The following is a 25,760-nucleotide window of genomic DNA, read 5'->3' as shown; positions in this document are numbered from 1 at the left end:
TAAAAACCCAAGAAGTTCATATTCCTGACTTACGTAGGCAGGTTGTGTCTCTGAGTGTCCCAAAAACCAGAGTCAAAAGGAAAGGCAACCAAGAGGCCTACAGAGACACAAGAACTTTTAAAATACCTTTACTCTCAACGCCAACCATGGAGCTGCCTTTGTCCCTACGACCACAGGAACCACCTCTTGGTCAAAAGCAGGGCAGCTATACAGCCTTCTGTGTTCAATCTGTCTAGCTAGCGCAGCTCTCTGAACACAGTAGTCAGGAGTACTTTCTCAGTCTTACTTCGGCTCTTTCAGCTTGAGAAACATTCATTTTCTCGCTTTTGCGCCACCTGCCTTCTAGCAAGTAAGAAAGAAGCTAAGAAAGGCTGGTGGCTATTGAAGGACTGAAGAATCCTACACACAAGTTATCCCTTAATCACAGTGTATTACTAGAATAGAATACTGCCTACATACTTTTTCTGCCTTTTTCCTTATAACCATCAGCAAATCCACAGTAGGTGCATAATTAATGTAATCTAAACTACTGTAAAACACTGAGGCAGGTTCCAAAGGAAAAAAGTCTTCCTGTCTTTAATAATCATAAATTAAAATAATAATGATTACATTATAGCCACTAACATTTGGGTGCTTACTATGTGCCAGGTACTATACGAAGTTCATTACATTCAGTATCTCATTTAGTTGTTTTAACCATCTTAAACATATCAGGTACCATGACATACGTAGCAGGTCATTTTATAGATAAGAAAACTGAGGCTTTGAGAGAGTAAGTAACTTGCCCAAGTCTCACAAATAGTTAAGTGGCAGAGCCAGAAATGGAACCCAAGACATTTTACTTGAGAACCCACTTTCTTAACTTCACCAAAACCTCAGGTATCTTACCTAAGCACTTCTTTGGAAGAAGAGTAGCAGAATGGAAGTAGTGCTTAATTTCCAAGGGAAGAAGGATCACTAGGATCCTTAGCTAAAAGTAGTTGTAGGGCTCCCTGGTGGCGCAGTGGTTAAGAATCCACCTGCCAATGCAGGGGACACAGGTTCGAGCCCTGGTCCAGGAAGATCCCACATGCCGCGGGGCAACTAAGCCCGCGTGCCACAACTACTGAGCCTGCGCTCTAGAGCCTGAGAACCACAACTACTGAAGCCCGCATGCCTAGAGCCCATGCTCCGCAGCAAGAGAAGCCACCACTCGCCGCAACTAGAGAAAGCCCGCACGCAGCAATGAAAACCCAACGCAGCCAAAAAGAAATTAATTAATTAAATTTTTAAAAAAAGTAGTTGTAAACTACTTCAACAACTTCTACATCACTCAAATGACTGGGTCAATGCAAGGATCCTACCCCCTTTCTACCATACCATATGCCTCTACTTCATAACTAACTAGGGCTCCAATTAGTAGTCTCATACTAAAGATTTTCTCAACTCAATTTGTTTCTAACTTTGGCTAATTGGCTATTCCATCTGTTGAACTGTATGAAAAGAATTAGGGTTTCCAATGAACACAGGCCTCACTATATTTTTCCTTACCAAAGTCACTATGAAGCTTTTCTTGATTTTGTCTACCACCACTAAGATAAAAAGTGAATAAGGGATATAAATGGAGATTTCAAAATAAGAACCTCTATAGAACATTCTAGATGAAAAATTCTCCATTTCATTAAGCCTCCAGGCCAAGGAGGAAACAGCTTTAAGGGAAATAAAAGGAGCATACCATACCTACCCTTCTTGGGGATAGGCAGGACTAGATCGTATCTTGCTGAACTACCACTATTTACTTTTTTCATTCAATTCAGCGCTAGGGATACTTCAGCACATTCACATCACAGAGGGAGATGTTACTGCTGAAACCTATCTACTCTCTCTGCACAAATCTTGGGGCCATTCCCTTCACAAATCTCATCACAAAGCCTACATCCATTTGGAACATGTAGGACAGCCTTTCCTCTGGTTCTCTACTTCACTGTATCCCAAAATGGGGAGTTTGACTTCTAAATTAAATTTCCTGTGTTTCTTTTTGAGCTCAAAGGTGAGGAAAGAACGAGGGAGGAAAAGAAGGGGGGGGGGGTCAGATGGATATATTTCTCTAGCCACTAAGGCTAGTGTCAGAGATTTCCCCTTGAGATTCCTTTTTTAATCCTCTGGTGCCTTCTCCTGGAGATCTAGGCAGAGCATCTGCTCCACATATACCAGGGGCTCTAGGGGGAAAAAAACAATACAGATGCCCCCACCTCCCACCCCCTATGAAGAGCCTGCCCACCCCTCACCCGCAGAGACCAGCGAGGGTTTTATTTATTTTGTGCATGCCTGCCCTTCTCTCCTACCCAGTGCCCCTCAGCTCCCCTCCTAAAGCCTCTTTCCTCCTTGCCCTGCAGGGGAAGTGCACAACAGGCCCAGTAAATCAACACAGTTCTAATGATCTCTCTCACTTGACCCTTCTAGCGTGACGGTGTCGCATGGAAACAAACGTACAATAAACTTCACTCCATCTTTAGCTCCTTGCTGACAGGTTTTGATTCATGGGATGGTGAGACCCATCTGAAGGAAATTACCTCGATCAAAATGCATCTCCCTCTGCATTCATCAGGCCAATGCTCCCCCAGGCCATGCTCAAGTGCACAAATGGGGTTGTGCATCTGCAGGCAGCACCGACCCCTCTAGCTCAGTGTCATATGCATTTGCAAACCTTTCCCTTCTTCATCCCTCCCCCACTTCCCTCCCACAAACCCTCAACCACTAACAAATCTTTTTTCTTCCCAGGGTTGCTCCCGTGTGGGAAGAATAGTGCTGGAATCTGAAACGCCCTTATTTGCTATCAAGTGAAAACTCTTCAAAACACACCACTTGCATCCAAAATCAGACGAGAAACCTGTCCTCACTGTCTAAACACAGGCACTGGATATTCAGATTGATCCATGTACTTCACTTCCCTCATTCTCCCACTCAAGACTTAAAGAGCAAGCCAACTAACTGACCGACGCCAATAACTTCAGCATACATGATCCTCACTCCTATCTCCCAATAACTGCCTTGTTTTTCTTTTCAGAAGTTTGGTGATAAAAACAAGAAAGAGAACTGTGTAAAAGAGGAGAGAGGTCATATAAGAAGCACAGGGCAGGGCTTCCCTGGTGGCGCAGTGGTTGAGAGTCCGCCTGCCCATGCAGGGGACATGGGTTCGTGCCCCGGTCCAGGAAGATCCCACATGCCGCGGAGCAGCCGGGCCCGTGAGCCATGGCTGCTGAGCCTGCGCGTCGGAAGCCTGTGCTCCGCAACGGGAGAGGCCACAACAGTGAGAGGCCGGCGTACCGCAAAAAAACCCCACAAAAAACTACTAAAGAAGCACAGGGCAGAAAGCATGATATATATTTAATAAAGCCAAATGCCCCCATGAATCACTATCACTGTATTTTCCATCATGGAATAAGATAGTTCCTAACTGAACCTTTCAGAAGACATCTTCAACTTTTCAAAATTCACTTTTCTTCTTGTTTCCCTTTCACATTTGGCACATCCTTGGACAATATAAAGAAAATGATACCTGCTGAAAGAAAAGACGGAGACATTCCAGGTTGCCCCAAGATACAAATTACATGTGTGAAAGTGCTTAGTACATAGGAACTATCATATAAGTATTCAATAAATGTTAGCCATTATTTCTATTGCTTCCTTCTGGTCCTTGAAACAAAGTCTGAGACCACCAACAGAATTTTGAAACTAACAATGCCATTCATTCTTCTTCTACACTACAAGTGAAGTCATCAAAAGTTGTCAAGAAACAGACATTACCAAGGCAACAAGGAAATTCCCTTCAGTTGCAAGGCAAATGATATTTGGAAAGAGGATCAGATTTAAGGTTAAAGTGTAGCACAACAGTAACTCAGCAAAACCACAGTCTTCTCCATCAGGTACTATTAACCACCTTCTCTTTCTGGGACCCTAAAAAAAAAAAAACTATGCTGTCAGGCTTTAACTGATATCAACATCCCTAACAATTAATGACTACAAAAACAGATATCTATATAAGGTAATGTCCAAGGGAACTGAGCAAGGATCCGACCTCTAACTCTGTAGATCAAATTCCAGGTACTCTAAAGGCCCCTGAGGAATTGGCTTCACTGAATTACACAACATCAGCTTCTATCAACACTGTCAATAACACTGAAACCATAAAATTAAACCATTCATCCACTAGTCATTCAAATAACCACTGAGAGCCTACTTTGGGTCAGGAACTGTTTTCTGGCATTGGGAATAGAGAGATGAATAAGACAAAAATCTTTAACCTCACAGGGCTTATGAATTCACAACTGAATGACTATAAAGATGTGTGCCATTGTTCATTACATTACTGCATATTGAGGACTCATGGGGAAATTTTCTTTCTGATTCCCAGACCCCAAATAATTATGCTTTTGCTGAACAACTTGTTAGTTTTACCTTTTGAAAATCACTGTAAACAGTACAATTGTGTTTTCCTGTTTCTACTGACTGCTATAAAGTTTGGAGCAAAATGTGTGGTCTGTCCCTGGCAAGTGGTTTTGAAAGTATTTCTATTAGAAAGGAGAGGCCAGAAGTATTGAGGTGAGAGAGAAACATGAGATCAAGAGATGGAGATCAGGGAATTTCCTGGTGGTCCAGTGGTTAGGACTTGGGACTTTCACTGCCAAGGCCTGTGGTTCAATCCCTGTTCGGGGAACTAAGGTCCGGCAAACTGTGTGGTGTGGCACGGCAAAAAAAAAAAAGAGCAGGGGAGAGGGGGAGAGGGGGAGAGAGGGAGAGGGGGAGAGGGGGAGAGGGGGAGAGGGGGAGATCAAACACCCAGATCCAGTGGTAGAAACTTAGAAGACAAGATGACATAAAGTTAGTCACAAGGTTGGTGCTGGTCCTTTAAGAACTTATTCCTCTCCAAATACAATGGAATTAATTTTTTTTAAAAAAACAAAAAAACCCAAAACAACCTCAGTGCCCCAAGAAGGAAAAGGAGAGGGAATGGAAGTACAAAGTTATAGCTCAAAATTTTAAATTAAGGAAGGGCTCTTGTCAGTGGTTTCCATGGCATATACACTGTAGCCAGGAATTAAGTCCCAAGTGGAAGATCAGCTGCAACAAGTGGCAGTGTGAATATCACACAGATGCTTTCCAAAGTGATTGCCTCTTTTTATAGCAAAGAGTACCATAGATAAAATCTCTACCCAGGGACTTCCTTGGTGGTCCAGTGGGTAAGACTCCATACTCCCAATGCAGGGGGCCCGGGTTCGATCCCTGGTCAGGGAACTAGATCCCGCATGCCACAACTAAGGATCCCGTGTGCCGCAACTAAGACCCGGTGCAGCCTAAACAAATAAATAATTTTATAAAATAAATGAAATAAAATCTCTACCCAAAATGGAGTTCCAGCTTTACCTTCCAAACCCAACTTGTGTCTTCAAGATTCAAATTCAGGTGAACATTTTTCAAAACTTACTAATTTTATCCTGAATACAATAAAGAATACTGCTTCAAGCTTAGTGTGCTAGGGTTATTTGCTCTGCCAAAAGGAGTCTACTTTGATTTAATTAGCACCCCATGGGCTGTGCTAAAGCATTCACTTTTTTTTTTTAATAAATAAATTTATTTATTTTCGGCTGCGTTGGGTCTTTGTTGCTGTGTGCGGGCTTTCTCTAGTTGCCGCGAGCGGGGGCTACTCTTCATTGTGGTGTGCGGGCTTCTCATGTGATGGCTTCTCTTGTTGCGGAGCACGGGCTCTAGGCGCGCGGGCTTCAGTAGTTGTGGCTCATGGGCACTCTTAGAGCACAGGCTCAGTAGTTGTGGCACACGAGCTTAGTTGCTCCGCAGTATGTGGGGTCTTCCCAGACCAGGGCTCGAACCTGTGTCCCCTGCATTGGCAGGCAGATTCTTAACCACTGCGCCACCAGGGAAGTCCTATTTATTTGTTTTTATTTTTGGCTGTGTTGGGTCGTTGTTGCTGTGCGCGGGCTTTCTCCAGTTGTGGTGCGCGGGCTTCTCATTGCGGTGGCTTCTCTTGTTGCAGAGCATAGGCTGTAGGCTTGCAGGCTTCAGTAGTTGTGGTGCGTGGGCTCAGTAGTTGTGGCTTGCAGGCTCTTGAGCGCAGGCTCAGTAGTTGTGGTGCACGGGCCTGGTTGCTCCGGGGCATGTGGGATCTTACTGGGCCAGGGCTCCAACCCGTGTCCCTTGCATTAGCAGGCAGATTCTTAACTACTGTGCCACCAGGGAAGCCCAAGCATTCACCTTTTTCAATCTTATTACCAGTGCCACTCTGGATCACAGAGATAAACTAGGAGAAACAAAACAGTGACCCAAATGTAACCAGGCTTATGTAGGGAATTTGAACTCAGTAAATCCCAAAACACAAAGCAAGAGTATTTACTGAATTCAAATAAAAGATATCCTCACTGTTCTTATAGGAGACCAAAAGAATTAACCAAGCCAGGTATTTTTTCTGGTCAGTACAACGAGCTCACCCACACCATTCCTCCTTACACTATGTATGAGAAGCAGAAATTCCAATCTAAACAATTCAGTCAGAGATATCCTTACAAGTAGAAACGGACATTTCAGGGAAGCTTAGGTACTGCTGAGTTGGAGTTGGCCCTTCTCCTATAGCTGTTTTAATGACTGAGCTACTGCCCACATCCAACACTGTTCAATGTGTAAGAGTCTCATATATATTCCCAACAGGACCTAAACCACGCCACTTTATTTATCCTACTTTAACAGTTATTTTCTCAGAAGTCTTTTCCCTGGAGTAATGGAAGAGAGGCTGATAGTGAGCTACGGATGATCAGTTTGCAAAAAAAAAAAAAAAAAAAAAAAACCCAAATAATTGCCTCCTTTTGTAATTGAATTACCATACTAAGATGTTAATAGTTCTCAGGCCAATTTGATTTTCCAAGGGAATGTAAGGTAAGAGTGAGGCAAAAAGGAAGACAGGGAGCCTTCTGGTGACTTTCCTGACTTTCACTGCCACGTGACTGATGGCAGGATGAAAAGCAGTGCCTGGGGGCTTTCAGGCAATGGTAGATTAATAATGACATGGCCTTGACTTCCCAGAGGTAAAGGTTATGAAACACTCCAGGGTGAGTGGGCTTCTAATTTCATACTCTCAGGGTGAATGACAGCAACTGATGGTTTTTCTCTCAGAAACACTTTAAAGCTTAAACACACAGCTGTCACCTCCCTGCCCCAGTTTCTGAAATTCATTTGAACATGTTTATTCCTCAGCATTTATGCCAGCCAGACCACAGAACACGAGGTGGTCCTAAAGGCCAATGCACAGAGCCTAAGCAGGACTAAAGGTGAAGAGAGGGTCTAGTCCATCACCTTAGCACACACAGAGTAAAGAGATACTCTAATACTGCCACACATATACACATAACACACCTCCCAGTACAACAATCTTACCTACTCTCAACAATCTTTTAACTGTTGAGATCGGATTCAACCTTCTAGAGCCAGAAGGATGCCAGGAACTGTAAAGCAACACCAGAATTAGAGACTACCAGGAACTGTATCTCCGCCTATCTTTACAGTATTTGAAGCCCCAGTACACAGTCAGCTCAAAACCAAACACTCTTCTGAGTCACTAGCTCCCATCACTTCTTCTCTCTTGTCCAAATCAAGCTTCTTCCCCAACCCCCACTCTTGTCCAACCCCGGAGGAGGTCGTCTCGGTCTTGCTCTAGCTGACTGTAGGACAAAGCAAGGAAGGTGGAGGAAATGAAGGTTTCACACTTGAGACCCCTGGAAACCAAGTTTCTATTAAAAGTCCCCACCTCCCTCCCTTAAACGTCAGGAAGCTGCTGCTTTTAAGGATAAGCGATGCAGAGCTTGGCAGAAATGTCAAGTCAATAGAGGGAAGCTAAAACCTTCTGAGGGGAGGTGAATTCTGTCTTAGCCAAAATATACAGAGAATGAAGGACAACAGTTACCTGAGCATTCAGAAATTTACAATGAGCGCTAGGAAAGCAGATTCTTTTCACCTGACATTTTAAAACGCAGATTTCTGGCTTCGCCCCAACCTAATAAATCTGAATCTCAAAAGGAAGAGCCTAGAGAACTGTAAGGGACCCCTGGTGACCCTTGTGTGCAGCAACAGTTGAGAATAATTGCAAATAGCTTCGAGACAGTTTAGACCAAAAAACCAAAACAAACAAACAAACCCCCACCCCACCCCCACAACAAAAAAACCCTCACAAAAACCCAATAGGCTGCTACTCCACTCCAACTTTCCCCCCAAAGCACTAGGGGCCTTCCAAAAAAGCTTATGCTTCCTACAAACAGGTTATCTCAGCTGCAGGAATGTGAAGGGGAAAAGAAAGCTATTAAGGAATCACAGCTGGCTCTAAGGCACACCTGTCTTGCTGCCTTCCTAGAATTCAAATAGAGGAACAGAAACTCTTTTACCAGGGGAGTTCAATACAGGAAGAACATGCCCAAGCAAGATCCGGGAACACCTCAGATACGTGGGGAAAAGAGAGAGGCAACCAGGTTCAAGCACACAAAGGTATTTTTTTTCTCTGTAGAACTGATACAGAGAAAGAGGGAGAGTATCAATAAAGTGGAGAACAGACAGGGGAACAGACGGCTTTTGTCTTAAGGCTCATGTGTTTTACTTGTACATATAGAGCACTAAACAGGTCCATCATATAAAACCTCTCATCTTGTGAGTCTGTTCGTTCATTTCCAGTTGCTCTTCCTCCTGAAACATTTCATACCCAAGATGAGCATGACAGTGAAAATTCTGAAACTGCCCCCCTCTACTCTACCTAAATAAACTCTTCACCCAATAAATACTTTCTGACATCCAGACACCAAGCATTTCAAATATAATCTCCTTCTCAATAAGATATCTTCATTGCTAGGGATTTAAAGATTCAATATGTGATATAAAATCCAAATGTGGAACCCTCTGAAAATACATTTCTATATCTGTCCTAACAATCTGCTCTGGGGATGAGAAGGTAAAAATGGATTAAAATACTATCTTTAAAAATATGAGAAAAGAATAGCAAAGGAAAAGGAAGGGAGGAAAGGAGTTAACATTTTCTAGATCTTAACAAGGGGCCTCAGATTTTATTAAAAACAGGGACTTTGCTAGTTTGCAAAAATCACTACCAAGTATCTTCCTATAAAACATCTCACGATCTGATGCCCTGTCTCATTCCCATTTGCAACTTCAAAATCTATAGGATTTTATTTGACCTGTTTCAGCTTTCAGGCATAAAAAGCAACTTTACTATTTTAGTGAGTACATAAGAGGATGAACTATCATGTTATTATTAAACCTTACTTGAACCAAACCCATATGTATTCTTTAAAATGTTACCTCTCCTTATCAGTATCAGCCTAACAAACAGTATTACTCAAGTATTAGTCTCTCAAGTATTAAAATACAGCTTAAACATTCCTATACTGCTACTGCTCACATCGTGAGGAGCGTTTGAACACCAAAATTTCATACCCCTCCAAAAATTAATAACACAAACACAAACCAAAAAAACAACAAAAGAACACCCCACACTTTTTCCTCCCACACAGATTTTGAAGGATGGACAGACTTGGATTCAGAGGGTTAGCTCACATTTTACCATAGCTAGGGAGAGTATCTGGAGTGATCAGACAGATATTGCTCTGTTTAGAGAGCCAGCTAGCTACCTGTCACCTCAAAATTAGACATACAACTAGATATACAATCAGATATGATTTACAGGTGGGTTTTTAAAACCTTACATGCTAAGAGTCTAAGAGTGGCACTTTTTAAAAAACTGGCACTCAGGGACTATCCTGGCAGTCCAGTGGTTAAGACTCCATGCTTCCAATGCAGGGGGCATAGGTTCAATCCCCGGTTGGGGAACTAAGATCCCACATGCCGTGCAGCACAGCCAAAAATTTAAAAAAAAAAAATAAAAACTGGCACTCAGAGAATGACCCCACCCGAAGAACTTGGTTGGCAAAAACAGCTGAAGGTATTTAAAAGTAAAACAGACTTAGCAGAATGCAGTATTCCCCTCCTTTTCCAGGGTATGTTTACTCTTGGGGCAAAGACTAAGGGGGACCACAGACAGGCATAAAACTTGTTTTTTATCGAAGTCATCAATTCTGACACGTTAGAAGAAGGAATGCAAAGACATTAGTGGGGGCGGGGTATCAAGCAGAGGAAACAGAAAAGAGAGTAAGTTTTTTTTCTTACTACAAACTTTTGTGCCTCTAGTTCTTTAGGTTCAAACTCAATGAATGAAATCAGAGAGAGAAAAATAAAATGAAATGGTACAAGATCCTAGTGGTCTCAACCACGTACCTTAGGGAAGTATAAACCCTCCATCACAAACTTCTCAAAGATCCAATTTACAGTGAACAGGGCAAAACACCAGCCACAAATGCTGATATAGCACCCAAAATTTTATCTTGCTTCCCCCAATTTTTAAAGTTTTTCCTCTGAAGTGGTCAATTTATATTCTTAACATTTCTTGTCCAACTTTTTTCTCAACCATGGCCAGGTAAAAAGTATGTGTTTGAGGTTTAGGGTATAGAGGGAGGGTAGAAGTTGAGCAAAGAAAAACCTGATTCCTATTTCTCTAGTTAAAATTAGAATCCATTTTCAACAGCCCTGGGCAGGAGAGAAAAATTCCATTCTGCCTCTTTGCTCTTCCAAATTCCTATAGCCAAGTGGTTCAACAGCATTTGAATGGCACACATAATGACATCATTGATTGGAATCATAATAGAAGGGAGTGAGAAGAGCGGGTGTGGGGGGGAAGTGGGAAGGGAGGGAGGTAAAGATGTATTTGTGTTACAGACAAAAGACAAGTTCTGTTCCTCAACAGGGACAAATGAAGAACCAGATGAAGGGATAAACTGAGGTCAGAGAGTTTTCCCTATTGTTTCCTCTTTAAACAGCTCCTTCACCACTCCCTCAAGGTTTGTTCCAATGGATGGGTATAGAAACAGCAGCGTATGTGTTTTTATCTTAGAGGAGGAGGTAGAAGAAAAAAAAGCCAAATATTTATTTTCAAATTATTATGAATTAAGAAGGGGATTTAAAGGACTGGTTAGACTTTAGTTGGGCCCTAAAATGCTCTCAGAAATGCTGAGGACTATGTGGGGTTGGGTCTTGGCTTCTCTGAAATTCATCTTCTCTAATAGCCACTCTCAACTGCCATCTCTATGTACTATATAACCTGTTCTTATCGTCTTTTCTTGTTGGTTAATGTAAGTTAAAATAATACAATTTTTCAAGTGGAAGAAGCATTTTTGGGGAAAATGACAATCTAGGATGAAGGAGGAGGGGAGGGAAATTTTCCCCCAAAGCCCTTTATCAATGAAATACGATGACTGAGAGGATCTACACTGAAGTTTTTTCTATCTGCAATCCTACTACCTGCATTTTTCTTGGTCTCATGGGGCACCATGAGAAAAGGAAATAGAGAATTAAGTGTTGCCCTTGGCCTAAGTACCGCTGCTTGAATATATGTGGTTGGAAAGAACCCAAACCTACTCAGCATGCTACTTTTCCTGGGATCTAAATCTCCTACCTCTTTAAAAAATATTCTACCAAACTCCTCACCATAGCTTATGGTTCCTCAGGTCCTTACAGTTCCACGTTGACAATGTCCTATGCACAGTCCCACAGTTCTTCCTTTGGAACAGGTTCGTATATACATGCCTAAACTAGTTAACAAATCCCAATTATAGACCCTCTGAGAAGGCTGGTGACCAAATTTTTTTTTGTGGCCATGCCACGCAGCTTGCAGGATCTTAGTTCCTCGATCAGAGACTGAACCCGGGCCCCTGGCAGTGGAAGCTCAGAGTCCTAATGCCTAGGCCAGTAGGGAATTCCCTCAACTTCTAAATCTATACTGTGGGGGCTTCACTGGAGGCGCAGTGGTTAAGAATCCGCCTGCCAGTGCAGGGGACACAGGTTCGAGCCCTGGTCCGGGAAGATCCCACATGCCATGGAGCAACTAGGCCCGTGCGCCACAACTACTGAGCCTGCGCTCTAGAGCACGCGAGCCACAACTACTGAGCCTGCGCGCTGCAACTACTGAAGCCCGCACGCCTAGAGCCCATGCTCCGCAACAACAGAAGCCACCGCAATGAGAAGCCCGCGCAATGCAACAGAGTAGCCCCCGCTCAAAGCCCGCACGCAGCAACAAAGACCCAACACAGCCAAAAACGAATTAAATAATTTTAAAAACAGAAAGTAAATCTATAGTGTGAACTTCCTTCTTTCCATATCCCACTGACTAACCTCTGTACCAAAACCCACTGCTGAAGGGAAGAAACATTCTTCATTTATTTCAGATGGTGGAAGGGAATCTCGATAGAAACAAATAGGCCTTCCAGAAGAGAGTGAATGGAGACAAGCCATAATGAAATTTGTGTGCTAGAACAGGGGTCCCCAATCCCTGGACCACGGACCAGTACCGGTCCACGGCCTGTCAGGAACTGGGCCGCACAGCAGGAGGTGAGCGGCGGGCTAGCGAGCAAAGCTTTATCTGCTGCTCCCCATCGCTCCCATCACCCCCTGAACCACCCCCACCCACACCCCCCTCGGCCGTGGAAAAATTGTCTTCCACGAAACCGGTCCCTGGTGCCAAAAAGGTTGGGGACCCGCTATGACAGAAGACACTTGTGCCCTCCTGTGCTTGGAACTGACTCTTTGTCCCAGCTTCCTCTTTGATATCTCAACACATTTCAGCGACAAGCTCCTCAAAAACAATAGGTCCAATGTCTCTCTCACTCTGAAGTGGTCCATCCCCAACAAATGGTGAGCAAAAATATACAATTATATGAAAGGTTCATGAAACTAATCACTGCAGCCACCCAATACTCTTTTAGTTACCAGCCTCAGCAATAAGAAGATAGTCAGTGGAGGAATATTTAATTCGTTTTCAACCTTTTTATCAATATATTCTAACACTGTGTATCACAGAACATTCATCAGGGAAGAAAACTGGCAAAAAGCACGAACATGGAAAAAGTAGCCTTTAGGGTTTACAGGCCCCTTAAGATAACTCATTAGGACAGTTACCTATATGAAGAACTACAAGTAGGGAAAACTCAGTAATATCCTAGTAGAGAAGTAAGGAAGATGTACTAATGTCAACATTTACTACTACTAATCAAGAATCAAGAAGCAGTAACACATGCCCCTCACATTCTCGGGAAGGGAGAAAAGTATAAACCACACTCCAGTTTTCTGCTTAGTGCCTGGGCCTGGTGTTTTTGTTTGTGTTTCTTTGTAGTACTTACCTAGCTGGATTTCCTGTAACTTCCTCAAGTATCAAGTTTCACTTTCCCAAATGTGTCAATGTTTGAAAATAAACAAATGAAAAAAACAATCCATGCAAATTAGCTACATCAGTTAACAATACATCTCTAAGCCCAGACCTAGTTTCTACCAAAACTAATGTCCTATGACCATCATATATTAACTGAGCTGGCTTCCCATCTATTTCCCTTACCCATTCCTTTTAGAGATGAATTTCTTATGTGCCAGGCCAAGTCCTCCACCAAGAGGACTGACCCAAACACTACTTCTCTTGGGAGGCAGGGAAAACTGACAGAGAAAAAAAAAAACAACCAGTTAAGCACAAGACTGAAAACTTAGCTGGTGATCAATCAGAACCAACCAGGCAGAGGTTATTTATCTGGGTTTTGTTTTGTTTGAGGGGCTGGGAGGTTTCTCAGCCCACTGTCACTATGAAGCTTATAGGAGAAAAGGCATGCCATTCTATCCTCAAATAGTCGAAAGAGTTGGAGGGGACAATTTACAGCCTCTTGTGTAAAAAATGTCCATAAATGCCAGTGCCATTCTTTGCCCTGTCACTTCCCATTATCCTAAACCAACTGGATTCTATTTACTGAGACTTGAGCTGGAAACATGAACAGACAGGTCTTTTTCTTGGGCAGGGGGAGAGAGGGAAGATGGTTGGGGGGGGCACATTTCTTGAAGTTTCTGTGTACTGCCTAATGTGTACAGTATACTAGTGGAGCTGAAAAGTGAAATATATAAGCAGTCATGCAAAAGTTAGCCAAGGAAGAATAGCAGAAATTCGATACCCTCAAATTTATAATATGCTGAAGCCATATATCTAAAATATGAAGAGGAAATGGTCAGATTGTGACAGTTAAAAAAAAAAATCTGGGGGCTTCCCTGGTGGCGCAGTGGTTGAGAATCTGCCTGCTAATGCAGGGGACACGGGTTCGAGCTCTGGTCTGGGAAGATACCACATGCCGCGGAGCAACTAGCCCCGTGAGCCACAACTACTGAGCCTGCGCGTCTGGAGCCTGTGCTCCGCAACAAGAGAGGCCACGATAATGAGAGGCCTGTGCACAGAGATGAAGAGTGGCCCCCTCTCGCCGCAACTAGAGAATGCCCTCGCACAGAAACGAAGGCCCAACACAGCCAAAAATAAATAAATAAATAAATAAAAAATTAAAAAAAAAAATCTGTCACAAACACTACGGCTCACTCCTCTCGCACCATTCTCTCTCTTTATCATATCCACTGGTATGCAGCGGATTCTACTGAGGAGAAACCATGATGCAATGAGGGCCTTAAGCTGGATCAAGCAAACACAAACTCCATGCAATGAGGTGACAGAGAGTGGGTCTCTCTCATTGCCCCTTTTAGGATACTAGGATGAAGAAGAGGTTTCTTCACATCACCTGTTAACCTCCACTATTTGCACCATATCTAACCGAATAAAATCTGTGCCTGGACAACTGTAAGACTTAAAGACAGATGACCAAATTACATATGAGGAGGCTATACTGGAACCCAGGACCCCAGGATGAGGTGGACATAATTGTGCTGCTCTGGCTGTTCCATAAATACAAATTTAATCATATCACTAACCTCTGGCCAAGCCAATACTAGGTTGCAAATCATCTCTGGTGATAGAGAACTGTTAAACACAGGACTCCGAACAAAGCAACTCTTACTGAGAACGCAGCCAGTTGCAATTTCATGATTTGGGTCTAGAACACTAAGTTCTAGAAAAAAAGTTACTTGAAAAAAAGAACAGTTCCTCTGCTTATCTCTTATTCCCTTTCCTCCAATTTCTCTCCTCCTACAAATTCACTCTGAAACTGCTTATATTCTACAAGTACTAAAAAACTCTGGGCTATGGAAACAGTGATCCAAACAGGTGGTCTGATAAGATTTCTATTCTACTTCCAAGTATGAGCTGTGTGGGAGATATAAGCTGGACTTGAGTTGTCCAATACACATGTGGCTACTTAAATTTAAAATAATTAAAAATTCAGTTCCTAGTCACACTAGCTATTGTGTGACTATACTGATCATTAGCCACATGTGACTACTGATCACATTTCAGGTGATCAATAACCACATGTGGCTAATGACTAGTGTATAGGTATACCTTGTTTCATTGTGCTTCGACTTGTACTTCACAGATATTGTACTTTTCACAAACTGAAGGTCTGCAGCAACCCTATGTTGAGCAAGTCTACTGGAGCCATTTTTCCAACAGCATTTGCTCACTTCATGTCTGTGTCACATTTTCGTAATTCTTGCAACATTTCAAACTTTTTCATCGTTATTATATGTGTTATGACGATCTGTGATCAGTGATCTTTGATGTTACTACTGTAATTGTTTGGGGGCACCACAAACCATGCCCATAAAAGACAGAGAACTTAATCAATAAATATGTGTGCTCTGACTTCTCCACCAACCGGCCGTTCCCATCTCTCTCCCTCTTCTCAGGCCTCCCTATTTCCTGAGACACAACAATACGGAAATGAGGCCAATTAATAACCCTACAATGGTGTTTAACTGTTCAAGTGAAAGGAAGAGTTGTACATCTCTCACTTTAAATCAAAAGCTAGAAAGGCATGTCAAAAGCTGAGAGAGGCCAAAAGCTAGGCCTCTTGTACCAAACAGTTAGCCAAGATGTGAATGCAAAGAAAAAGTCCTTGAAGGAAATTAAAAGTGCTACTGCAAGGAACTTTAGAAAGAGAAGAGAAACAGCCTTATTGCTAATGTGAAAAAAAGTTTAAGTGGTCTGGATAGAAGATCAAACCAGCCATAACATTCCCTTAAATCAAAGCCTAATCCAGAGGAAAGTGCTAACTCTCTTCAATTCTATGAAGGCTGCTGACAGAGGTGAGAAAGCTGCAAAAGTCTGAAGCTAGCAGAGCTTGGTTCCTGAGGTTTAAGGAAAGAAGCCACTTCCATAACATAGAGGTGTAAGGTGAAGCAGCAAGTGCTGATGTAGAAGCTGCAGCAAGTTGTCCAGATCTAGTTAAGATAATTAATGAAGGTGGCTACACCAAACAACAGATTTTCAATATAGATGAAACAGCCTTACATTGGAAGAAGGTGCCATCTAGGACTTTCACAGCTAGAGAGGAGAGGTTAATGCCTGGCTTCAAAGCTTCAAAGGACAGGCTGACTCCCTTGTTAGGGGCTAATGCAGCTGGTGACTTTAAGTTGGAGCTAATGCTCATTTACCATTCCGAAAATCCTAGGGCTCTGCCTGTGTTCTATAAATGGAACAACAAAGCCTGGATGACAGCGCGTCTGCTTACAACATGGTTTACTGAATATTTTAAGCCTACTGTTGAGACATATTGCTCAGAAAAAAAGATTCCTTTCAAAGTATTACTACTCACTGACAATGCACCTGGTCACCACCCAAGAGCTCTGACGGAGATGTACAGTGAGATTAATGTTGTTTCCACTCCTTCTAACACAACATCCCTTCTGCAACCTACGGATCTAGGAGTAATTTCAACCTTCAAATCTTATTATTTAAGAAATACTTTTCATAAGGCCACACGTAGTTATTCCTTTGATGGATCTGGGCAAAGCAAATTGAAAACCTTCTGGAAAGGATTCACCATTCTGGATGCCATTAAGAACATCTGTGATTCATGGAGAGAGGTAAAAAAAAAATCAACATTAACAGGAGTTTGGAAAGAGTTGATTCCAACCCTCATGGATGACTTTGAGGGGTTCAAGACTTCAGTAGAGGAAGTAACTGCAGATGTGGTGCAAACAGCTAAAGAACTAGAATTAGAAGTGGAGCCTGAAGATGGGACTGAATTGCTACGATTCATGGTAAAACTTGAACGGATGAGGAGTTGCTTACAGATGAGCAAAGACAGTGATTTCCTGAGATGGAATATACTCCTGGAGAAGATGCTGTGAATATTGCTGAAATGACAACAAAGAATTTAGAATGTTACATAAACTTAATTGATAAAGCAGCAGCCAGGTTTGAAAGGATTGACTCCAATTCTGAAAGAATTTACTGTAGGTAAGATGGTATCAAACAGCATTGCATGTTACAGAGAAATAATTTGTGAAAGGAAGAGTCAGTCAATCAACATGGCAAACTTCATTGTTTTTTGGGTTTTTTTTGCGGTACACGGGCCTCTCACTGTTGTGGCCTCTCCCATTGCGGAGCACAGGCTCCAGACGCACAGGCTCAGCGGCCATGGCTCACGGGCCTAGCCGCTCTGTGGCACGTGGGATCTTCCTGGACCAGGGCACGAACCCGTGTCCCCTGCATCGGCAGGCGGACTCTCAGCCACTGCACCACCAGGGAAGCCCCATTGTTGTTTTATTTTAAGAAGTTGCCTAGGAAACACATTTGTCTAGAACTCCACACAGCATATGATTTATATTTACTACATATATATTAAACTACATATAATATTTCCTTCATTTTGTACAACTCCTGGACAAAGATGATTTATTTTATATAGTTCTAAATTAATTTTATAATGTAATTTATATATCTGTCCCATCCTTAATTCTACTTCAAGTGATTTTGTAATGCAAAGTAATTTGGAGAATCTATTAATTATGTGAAAGTAACATTCAGGAACAAGGAATAGATATAATATTTCTATACACTGCATTTTGTACTAAATTTAGGAAGGAGCTGAAACATCTTTTTTCGTATATAAAGCTGAATTTTTAAAAATAAATAATAAGCATAAATTATCTTACAACACAATTATTTCAGCTGCATCTTAGTCACTCCTTGGCAGTCTGAGGTTCAGAATGCCACTTGGTTGCATTGGTTGTTTGAGGACATTAAAAGCAAGAATTTTTTAAATAAAAAATGCATTTTTGGCAAAAAAAAAGGAAGAAAAGAAAAGAAGCTGTCACAGCCACCCCAACCTTCAGCAACCACCATCCTGATCAGTCAGCAGCCGTCAACATAGAGGCAAGACCCTCCACTGGCAAAATGATCACAACTTGCTGAAGGCTCAGATGATGGTTAGCACTTTTATTTTAGCAATAAAGTAGTTTTCAATTTAGGTATGTACACTGCTTATTTGTGACTCACTTTACTGCAATATTCACTGTATTGTGGTGGTCTGCAACTGAATCCACAATATTTCTGAGATATGCCTATATTAGATAACAGATTATTTAAAAGAACAATATTTTGTAGAATATTTCTATCATCACAGAAGGTTCTACTGAACAGTGGTGGTCTAGATAGCAAAATAGCAGGGACATTTTAATGGTTTGTGAGGCAACTTAGAACAAACCATTGAAATTAGGATAATTCTGAAAATCAGGATTTATGATCAATGTAAATGGAACCTATACTCAAAAAGGACATCTCAGAAAGTCACAAGCCTCCAAGCAAAGTGGTCCTTGGAAGAAATCGTGTATACTCTAGTACAGTGCTACTCAAAATGTGGTCTGCCTCCTAGTGCCTGATCCCTAAACCGTTTATCAGTCTAGAAATAAGTCCAGAAATTGAGAGTTTAGAAACTTCCAAGTAATTTAACATTTCTTTGACATTTTTATTTTATTTCGCAAAAGTACCTCTCAACAATGAATTGGAAATTTTTAAAAACTAGTCTTTCGGGCTTCCCTGGTGGCGCAGTGGTTGAGAGTCCGCCTGCCGATGCAGGGGACACGGGTTCGTGCCCCATTCCGGGAGGATCCCACGTGCTGTGGAGCGGCTGGGCCCGTGAGCCATGGCCACTGAGCCTGCGCGTCCGGAGCCTGTGTTCCGCGACGGGAGAGGCTGCAATAGTGAGAGGCCCACATACCGCAAAAAAAACAAACAAACAAAAAAAAACAAACAAAAACTAGTCTTTCGTCACAGAATTCGCAAAGCACTACTCTAGAACATGTGTGTGTGACAATGAATGTTATTAGAGAACAGAGCTCATAGTTAGAGTTCTGCCAATTACCATTATCTCATTTTAACCCTTTAGAATTTAAAATGGGAACTGTAATCCTATCAATGATCAACTGAAACACAGAAGTTAATTGACTCAAAGTGATAAAACCAGAACTGAAAACCAAGGAAGGAAACTAAAATTTATTGAAGGTCTGGACGTCCCTGGTGGCACAGTGGTTAAGAATCCTCCTGCCAATGCAGGGGACACAGGTTTGATCCCTGGTCCGGGAAGATCCCACATGCTGCGGAGCAACTAAGCCCATGCGCCACAACTACTGAGCCTGAACTCTAGAGCCTGAGAGCCACAACTACTGAGCCCTGGTGCCACAACTGCTGAAGCCCGTGTACCTAGAGCCCGAGCTCCGCAACAAGAGAAGGCACCACAATGAGAAGCCCACGCACCGCAACAAAAAGTAGTCCCTGCTCGCTACAACTAGAGAAAGCCTGCGCGCAGCAACAAAGACCCAACGCAGCCAAAAAAAAAAAAAGTAAATAAATAAAAATTTTAAAGCATTAAAAAATACATTAAAAATACATAAAAACAAAAATAAAATTTATAGAGGGTCAAAGTGTCACTACGTTAGGGAACTACAAATATACATTTATTCTACACAAACATGATGTTAGGTGTTACTCCCAGTTTTATAGATGAGGATCAAAGAAGTTTAGTAATTTGCTCAAAATCAATAAATGTATCCCTTCATGATTTACTCAGCCTCCTGTGGAGGCTGAAAACAGGTCAAATATAGAGAAAGATTCCAGGGAAGGGAAGGGAAAAGATTGATATCCTTGTATAACTCAGGTGGGCAGCACAGAGTGACAGACAAATTCCTCTTAGGAATGTGTCCCTATGAGCTAAGTAGTAGGAGATATCGTGTTCAATTTTGTTAATTTTGATAGAACACACAGTGTATGGCTGTTGGCATAACTGATGCCATCTTGTGTCCATTCAGTTCTTCCTGTCCTTCCACTGACTCTACCTAGGGCTGTACTGTGTAGTACAACTCTTCTCTGTCATCAAGGGCTCTGTAGTTAATAGATATTGTTTAATGATCATTAGGTCTGGGTGGTCTCTATACTCTGTTAGTCTCTAAACAACAATGACAACCTTCACTGATATATTCATGGTGCCCACAAGACTAGTTACCCATTCATAAATCTTGACTTGGGAATGCACTTCCTGTTTCCAAGCATGTACCCCCAAACCCTGGGTTAACTATAAGTATAAAATTGGCCCAATGGCCCCTCAGCAGTGTGGAGTGCAGCTGTGAATGCTTCCAGATTGTCGTCTACCTCATCCTACCCTGTAAGTAAGTTACCCTGTAATAAACTACTCCATTGATTATATATATGGAGCTGCCTGCCTCATTTTTCAGTATCAAGATACCTTCTCAGTTCAGTGGGTACCTTTTGTTCCCTCCGTCCTCCAACACACAAACTCATACAATTCCCTAAAGGAGTGAAGTTATTGATGAGATTCTCAGATACCTAGGCCTCATATACAAAACAAGGAGATAGATGATAAGAAGGGCCACGGATCCAAGGCACCTTTTCCCCTGACCATCTTGCAAAACACAAATGACTTCTGGTTTATAATAATTCTTCCCTATTAAGCTGCTTGTGGTTTAAGAATCATATATTCTGCCTACCTCTCAACTCCTTTACTTTATTCCACATAAACCACCAAATACTCCTACTGAATACCGATGGTCTCAGCATCAAGTTGGGCAAAAAGACATGATGTTATATTTCTGGTAAACACAAAAAATGTAACCCAAAGGGAAGGAAGATGAAGCACAGTTGTGTACAAGGTTATGAGTCTCACAGGGACACAACTAATGTTTATTTTTATATACTCAATTTTTCTTTTCTGAGCAAAAATATAACTACCGTCAGGTAAGTTTTTTCTAATGGATTTCTAGAGAGCTAAATGCTTCCATATTTAGTGGGAAATAATTTTTTTTTTCCTAATGATGGTTTTTCTGGTTTGAAATAGTCTTCCTTTAATCCTGCCACCACTTGAACAACCAAGAAACATGCTCTCATTCTCACAGAACAAAGATTAAGAGACTACCGGCTCTAGGCAAACAGGAAAGTCCTTAGCATTTTCTCCAATGTGCATAGCAAAACTCCAAACATAACAATCCCTGTAGAATTGATCACTCCCCACTGCATGGTATCAACAAAGTCATCTTGCTTACACTAAACAGTATCAGTTAGCAGAGGGGCAGAAAGAATGAAACAATTTTCTCAGTTTTGTTCCGAAGAACCTCCAAATTTTACTTTTAGGTACCTTTGACCTAAAGACAAGACTGTCTTCCCCTGATTATTTAATTTCCATTATGCCTATATCAGAAGTTAAAGCAGATGTAACGTCACTGAACTCAACAAAGAGAAATATAAACCTTGTTCTAATAGCCAGCATGGCAGCTATGCAAACAATCCGTAGAAAAAAACAATTAATTTTGTTAAACAATAGCCATAATGTAATCAATAGTCAGTGAGAGGAGGTGATAGTCAAAGGACTGCATTAAATGAAGTGCTGAGTAGCCAGTTCTATTCTTAGGACAGTCATTTCCAAACTATGTAGCCCCAAGCTGCTCTAATGTTGCAAAAATAGTACCTTACCTTTCTGGAGATTGAAGAGACATTCAAACCAAATCTTTGCGCTCTTTCCTTTAACTTATCCAGGTTAACCTACAAAAAACATAGGAAAAAAAATATTAAAAAAAAAATCAGGGACTTCCCTGGTGGTGCAGTAGCTAAGAATCTGCCTGCCAATGCAGGGGACACAGGTTTGAGCCCTGGTCCGGGAAGATCCCACATGCGGAGCAACTAAGCCTGTGCCCCACAACTACTGAGCCTACGCCCTAAAGCCTGCGAGCCACAACTACTGAGCCCACGTGCCACAACTACTGAAGCCTGCGCGCCTAGAGCCCGTGCTCCACAAGAGAAGCCACCGCAATGAAAAGCCCAGGTGCCGCAACGAAGAGTAGACCCTGCTCACCGCAACTAGAGAAAGCCCGCAGGCAGCAATGAAGACCTAATGCAGCCAAAAATAAATAAATTTTAAAAAAGAAAAAAATCAAAACAGAAAACACAGAAGGCACAAACTATGGTCCAAAGCTAAGAGTTCAAATAAGCCTATACAACATCAAAGATACCCTATGTGCCAAATTAGGAAACTAAGCAGCACTCATCCATGCCACTAATTATTAAAAGTTCTCTCCTGGAATGCAGTGAAAGATTCAGCCCTGCCTCTTTCATTCATCAAAGGTGGCAAAAGCCTAGGGAGGGTTTAAGATCAAAGTAGGCCAAACACTGCTTGAAAAAGCAAACAAATGTCTAAATCATCACCTCCAAACAAGTCCATCATTCACAGTCCAAAATTGTTAATTCCTATACATAGCCTTTGCAAGTAGTTCTTAACCCTATGCCCTAGCAAAGAGAAACTATCACTGCAGCTCTCCGTTCTTCAGAACACAAATCTACTACCAGTACCCAATTCAATTTTCTTCCTTCCTTTTTCTTGGAAGACTTGATATAGAAGACTTATCATAAGGATATTTGGGACATTATCATTACTACTACTACTGCTACTAACTTCTACTACTACTACTACTACTAAAACATTTCACCTTCACTTATATTATTAAACTGTAATTCCAAGAGCAGGATTTCATAAAGCTAAACATATTTCACAGCATTTGCTTGCATTTTCTAAACATGCTGACAAGTCATAATGGTCCAGAAGGCGTACTATCCTAGTCTTTATTCTCTGGTATTTGACAGGTAGTGTTGAAAATTATCAGTACCTACAAAATAGAACTCATAAGTTGCTTCCACAGATTCTCTTGTGGTAATTAAGAGTCTGACATTATCCAAAGCCACTGCATGAGGCCCTAAAACTCCAGTACCATAAAACAAAGAGTTATATGGATTGTCCTCTAGCTAACAAAATCTACCCTTTCAAGAGGAGTGGTAGGAAGGAAGATGTTTATAATGACTTTGAAGATGCAGCAATTTTCCTGACCTCTCAGTGCCTCAAACAATTCTTTCTCTTTAGGACATAAGACACTGTACTGAAAACAGTCACCAAACTCATATTATCTCAGGTTCCTCTGATCTGGGGAGAAGGAAATCTGTAACTTAACTAACTATACAGAGTTAAGATTTGGCTCTCAAGGTTAAGGAAAAAAAAAAAAGATTTCTTACCATAGGCTTGGCATCAGATGACAGGCCTAAGGAAATAAATTTAAAAGTTTTATTTAATATTCTTAAAACTCATAAAGGAAGCTGATGTCTTTGAATCAAGTTAGATAGCATAGAAATCATATATAGGACAAATGTCCTTTATCTTATGAAGTTAAAGAAAAGGCACAGATTACATCTAGAGACCATGTCTGCACCCATTGCTGTTGGGAACATAAAATAGTACAGCCACTTTGGAAAACAGTTTGGTAGTTCCTCAAAGTTAAACATGGAGTTTACTATATGACCTAGCAATTCTACTCCTAGGTATATACCCAGGAGAAATGAAAACATATATCCACACGAAAACTTGTATATGAATGTTCACAGCAACATTAGCCATAGTAGCCACAAAATGAAAACCCAAATGTGCATCAACTGAGGGGTAGATAAAATGTGATATATCAATACAACCTAAAATTATCTAACAATAAAAAGAAATGAAGTAATGATACATCCTAAAACAGGGATAAACCTGGAATACATTATGTTAAGTGAAAGAAGCCAGTCACAAAAGACCATGAATTGTATGATACCATTTATATGAAGGCAAACTTACATATATAGAAAAAACTTAGTGGTTGATTAGTGGGGTGGGGCAGAGGGAGCGGATGAGAAAAACTGCTAATGGGTATGGGGTTTATTTTGGGGATGATGAGTATGTCCTAATATTAGACTATGATGATAGCTGTACAACCCTGTGAATATATAAAAAACACTGAATTATATACCTTAAATGGATGAGTTGTATGATATATGAATTATATCTCAATAAAGCTGTTAAAAAAAAGAGAAAAACATCTTATCTGGACAAAAGACCAGAGTTACTATTATAATGAGTTAAAATTATGGCTTCTTAAAGCGAATGTTCTGTCCTGAAATTATCACTAAGAAGCAAATAGCATATTAGCCTGTAGGCCCAACCCCAATCTAGTCAATAATTATTTACTTAGAACTTCTCAGAATTTTATTTTAAGCAATCTCAATATTGTAATTGGTTCCCTAACTTTCCACTATAAACTTTCAGGTATGGACTCAACTTTTACCATAACCTATGTACTAGGAACTGTTACATATTTTTATGTCCTCACTCATAAAACAGTATTTCCTTTTACATGTTGCCAAATTCTACTCTTTTAAGAGCTACTCTGTAGTTCTAGGATTATATGAGTAACACTGAATGTAACCTACACATTATTTTATTGGTCAGTTTTCCTCTTCAGGCTAAGTATTAATTTTAACTTTTGCCTTTCTTCAAATAGCACCATTTAATAATATCTTTAAAAACTTCTGGGACTTCCCTAGTGGTCTAGTGGCTAGAACTCCACACTCCAAATGCAGGGGGCCCGGGTTCAATCCCTGGTCAGGGAACTAGATCCCACATGCCTCGACTAAAGATCCTGCATGCCACAACTAAAAAGATCCTGCACATGGCAACGAAGATCCTGTGTGCTGCAACTGAGACTTGGTGCAGCCAAATAAATAAATAAATATTAAAAATTTTTGTTGTACCATCACCAATCCTATTATCTCTCTCTTGATATAACTAAATGTCAGAGAATATTCTGTTTCTAAAGCATGTAGTGACAGTGACCAGAATTTTGCTGGTCTTTTATTTTTACTTATTTATTTTTTTGACTGCATCGGGTCTGATTTGTGGCAGGTGGGATCTTTCGTTGTGGTACGTAGGCTTCTCTAGTTGTGGCACACAGGCTCCAGAGCACACAAGTTCAGTAGTTAAGGGGCAAGCGGGCTCTCTAGTTGTGGTGTATGGGCTTAGCTGCCCCGCAGAATGTGGGATCTTAGTTCCCCGACCAGGGATCAAACCCGCGTCCCCTGCATTGGAAGGTGGAGTCTTAACCACTGAACCACCAGGGAAGTCCCTTGCTGGTCTTTTAAAAGGCACAGCAAAACTCTACAAGATCTTTGGAGGACATTTTCTTAACAGACTTGACACTACTAACAGGTCACTAGGAAGACTGCATTGGATCAGAAGACTACATTTAAAGTCTCTGAGGGACTTCCCTGGTGGCACTGTGGATAAGAGTCCGCCTGCCAATGCAGAGGACACAGGTTTGATCCCTGGTCTGGGAAGATCCCACATGCCGCAGAGCAACTAAGCCCACGCACCACAACTACTGAGCCTGCGCTCTAGAGCCCGTAAGCCACAACTACTGAGCCCGCGTGCCACAACTACTGAAGCCCAGGCACCTAGAGCCCATGCTCCACAACAAAGACAAGCCACTGCAATGAGAAGCCCGCACACTGCAGTAGCCCCCGCTCACCACAACTAGAGAAAGCCCGT

The 25,760-nt window shown here is 41.6% G+C and overlaps 1 protein-coding gene and 1 long non-coding RNA gene across 3 annotated transcripts in view; both read right to left on the bottom strand.

Annotated features, from left to right (window-relative positions):
• SARNP (SAP domain containing ribonucleoprotein) overlaps positions 1–25,760 on the bottom strand; it is a 52,507-nt gene that overhangs the window by 4,467 nt on the left and 22,280 nt on the right. For both annotated transcript variants that reach the window (XM_073788539.1, XM_019952441.3), the window contains exons 8-9: positions 23,420–23,445; positions 21,833–21,901 (exon numbers count right to left, since the gene is read on the bottom strand). In XM_073788539.1, the coding sequence (XP_073644640.1) occupies positions 21,833–21,901; positions 23,420–23,445 (95 nt within the window). The remainder of the gene's footprint in view (positions 1–21,832; positions 21,902–23,419; positions 23,446–25,760) is intronic.
• LOC141275866 (uncharacterized) lies at positions 88–21,826 on the bottom strand. Its single transcript, XR_012324360.1, has 2 exons — positions 10,318–21,826; positions 88–8,718 (listed from the first exon to the last, which is right to left on the bottom strand). It is a non-coding gene; the product is annotated as an uncharacterized lncRNA (long non-coding RNA).

This window comes from Tursiops truncatus, chromosome 11, assembly GCF_011762595.2.
Source record: "Tursiops truncatus isolate mTurTru1 chromosome 11, mTurTru1.mat.Y, whole genome shotgun sequence".
NCBI lineage: Eukaryota > Metazoa > Chordata > Mammalia > Artiodactyla > Delphinidae > Tursiops > Tursiops truncatus.
The sequence above is the reverse complement of the archived record's forward strand: the minus strand, read 5'-3'. Positions and strand labels throughout refer to the sequence as shown.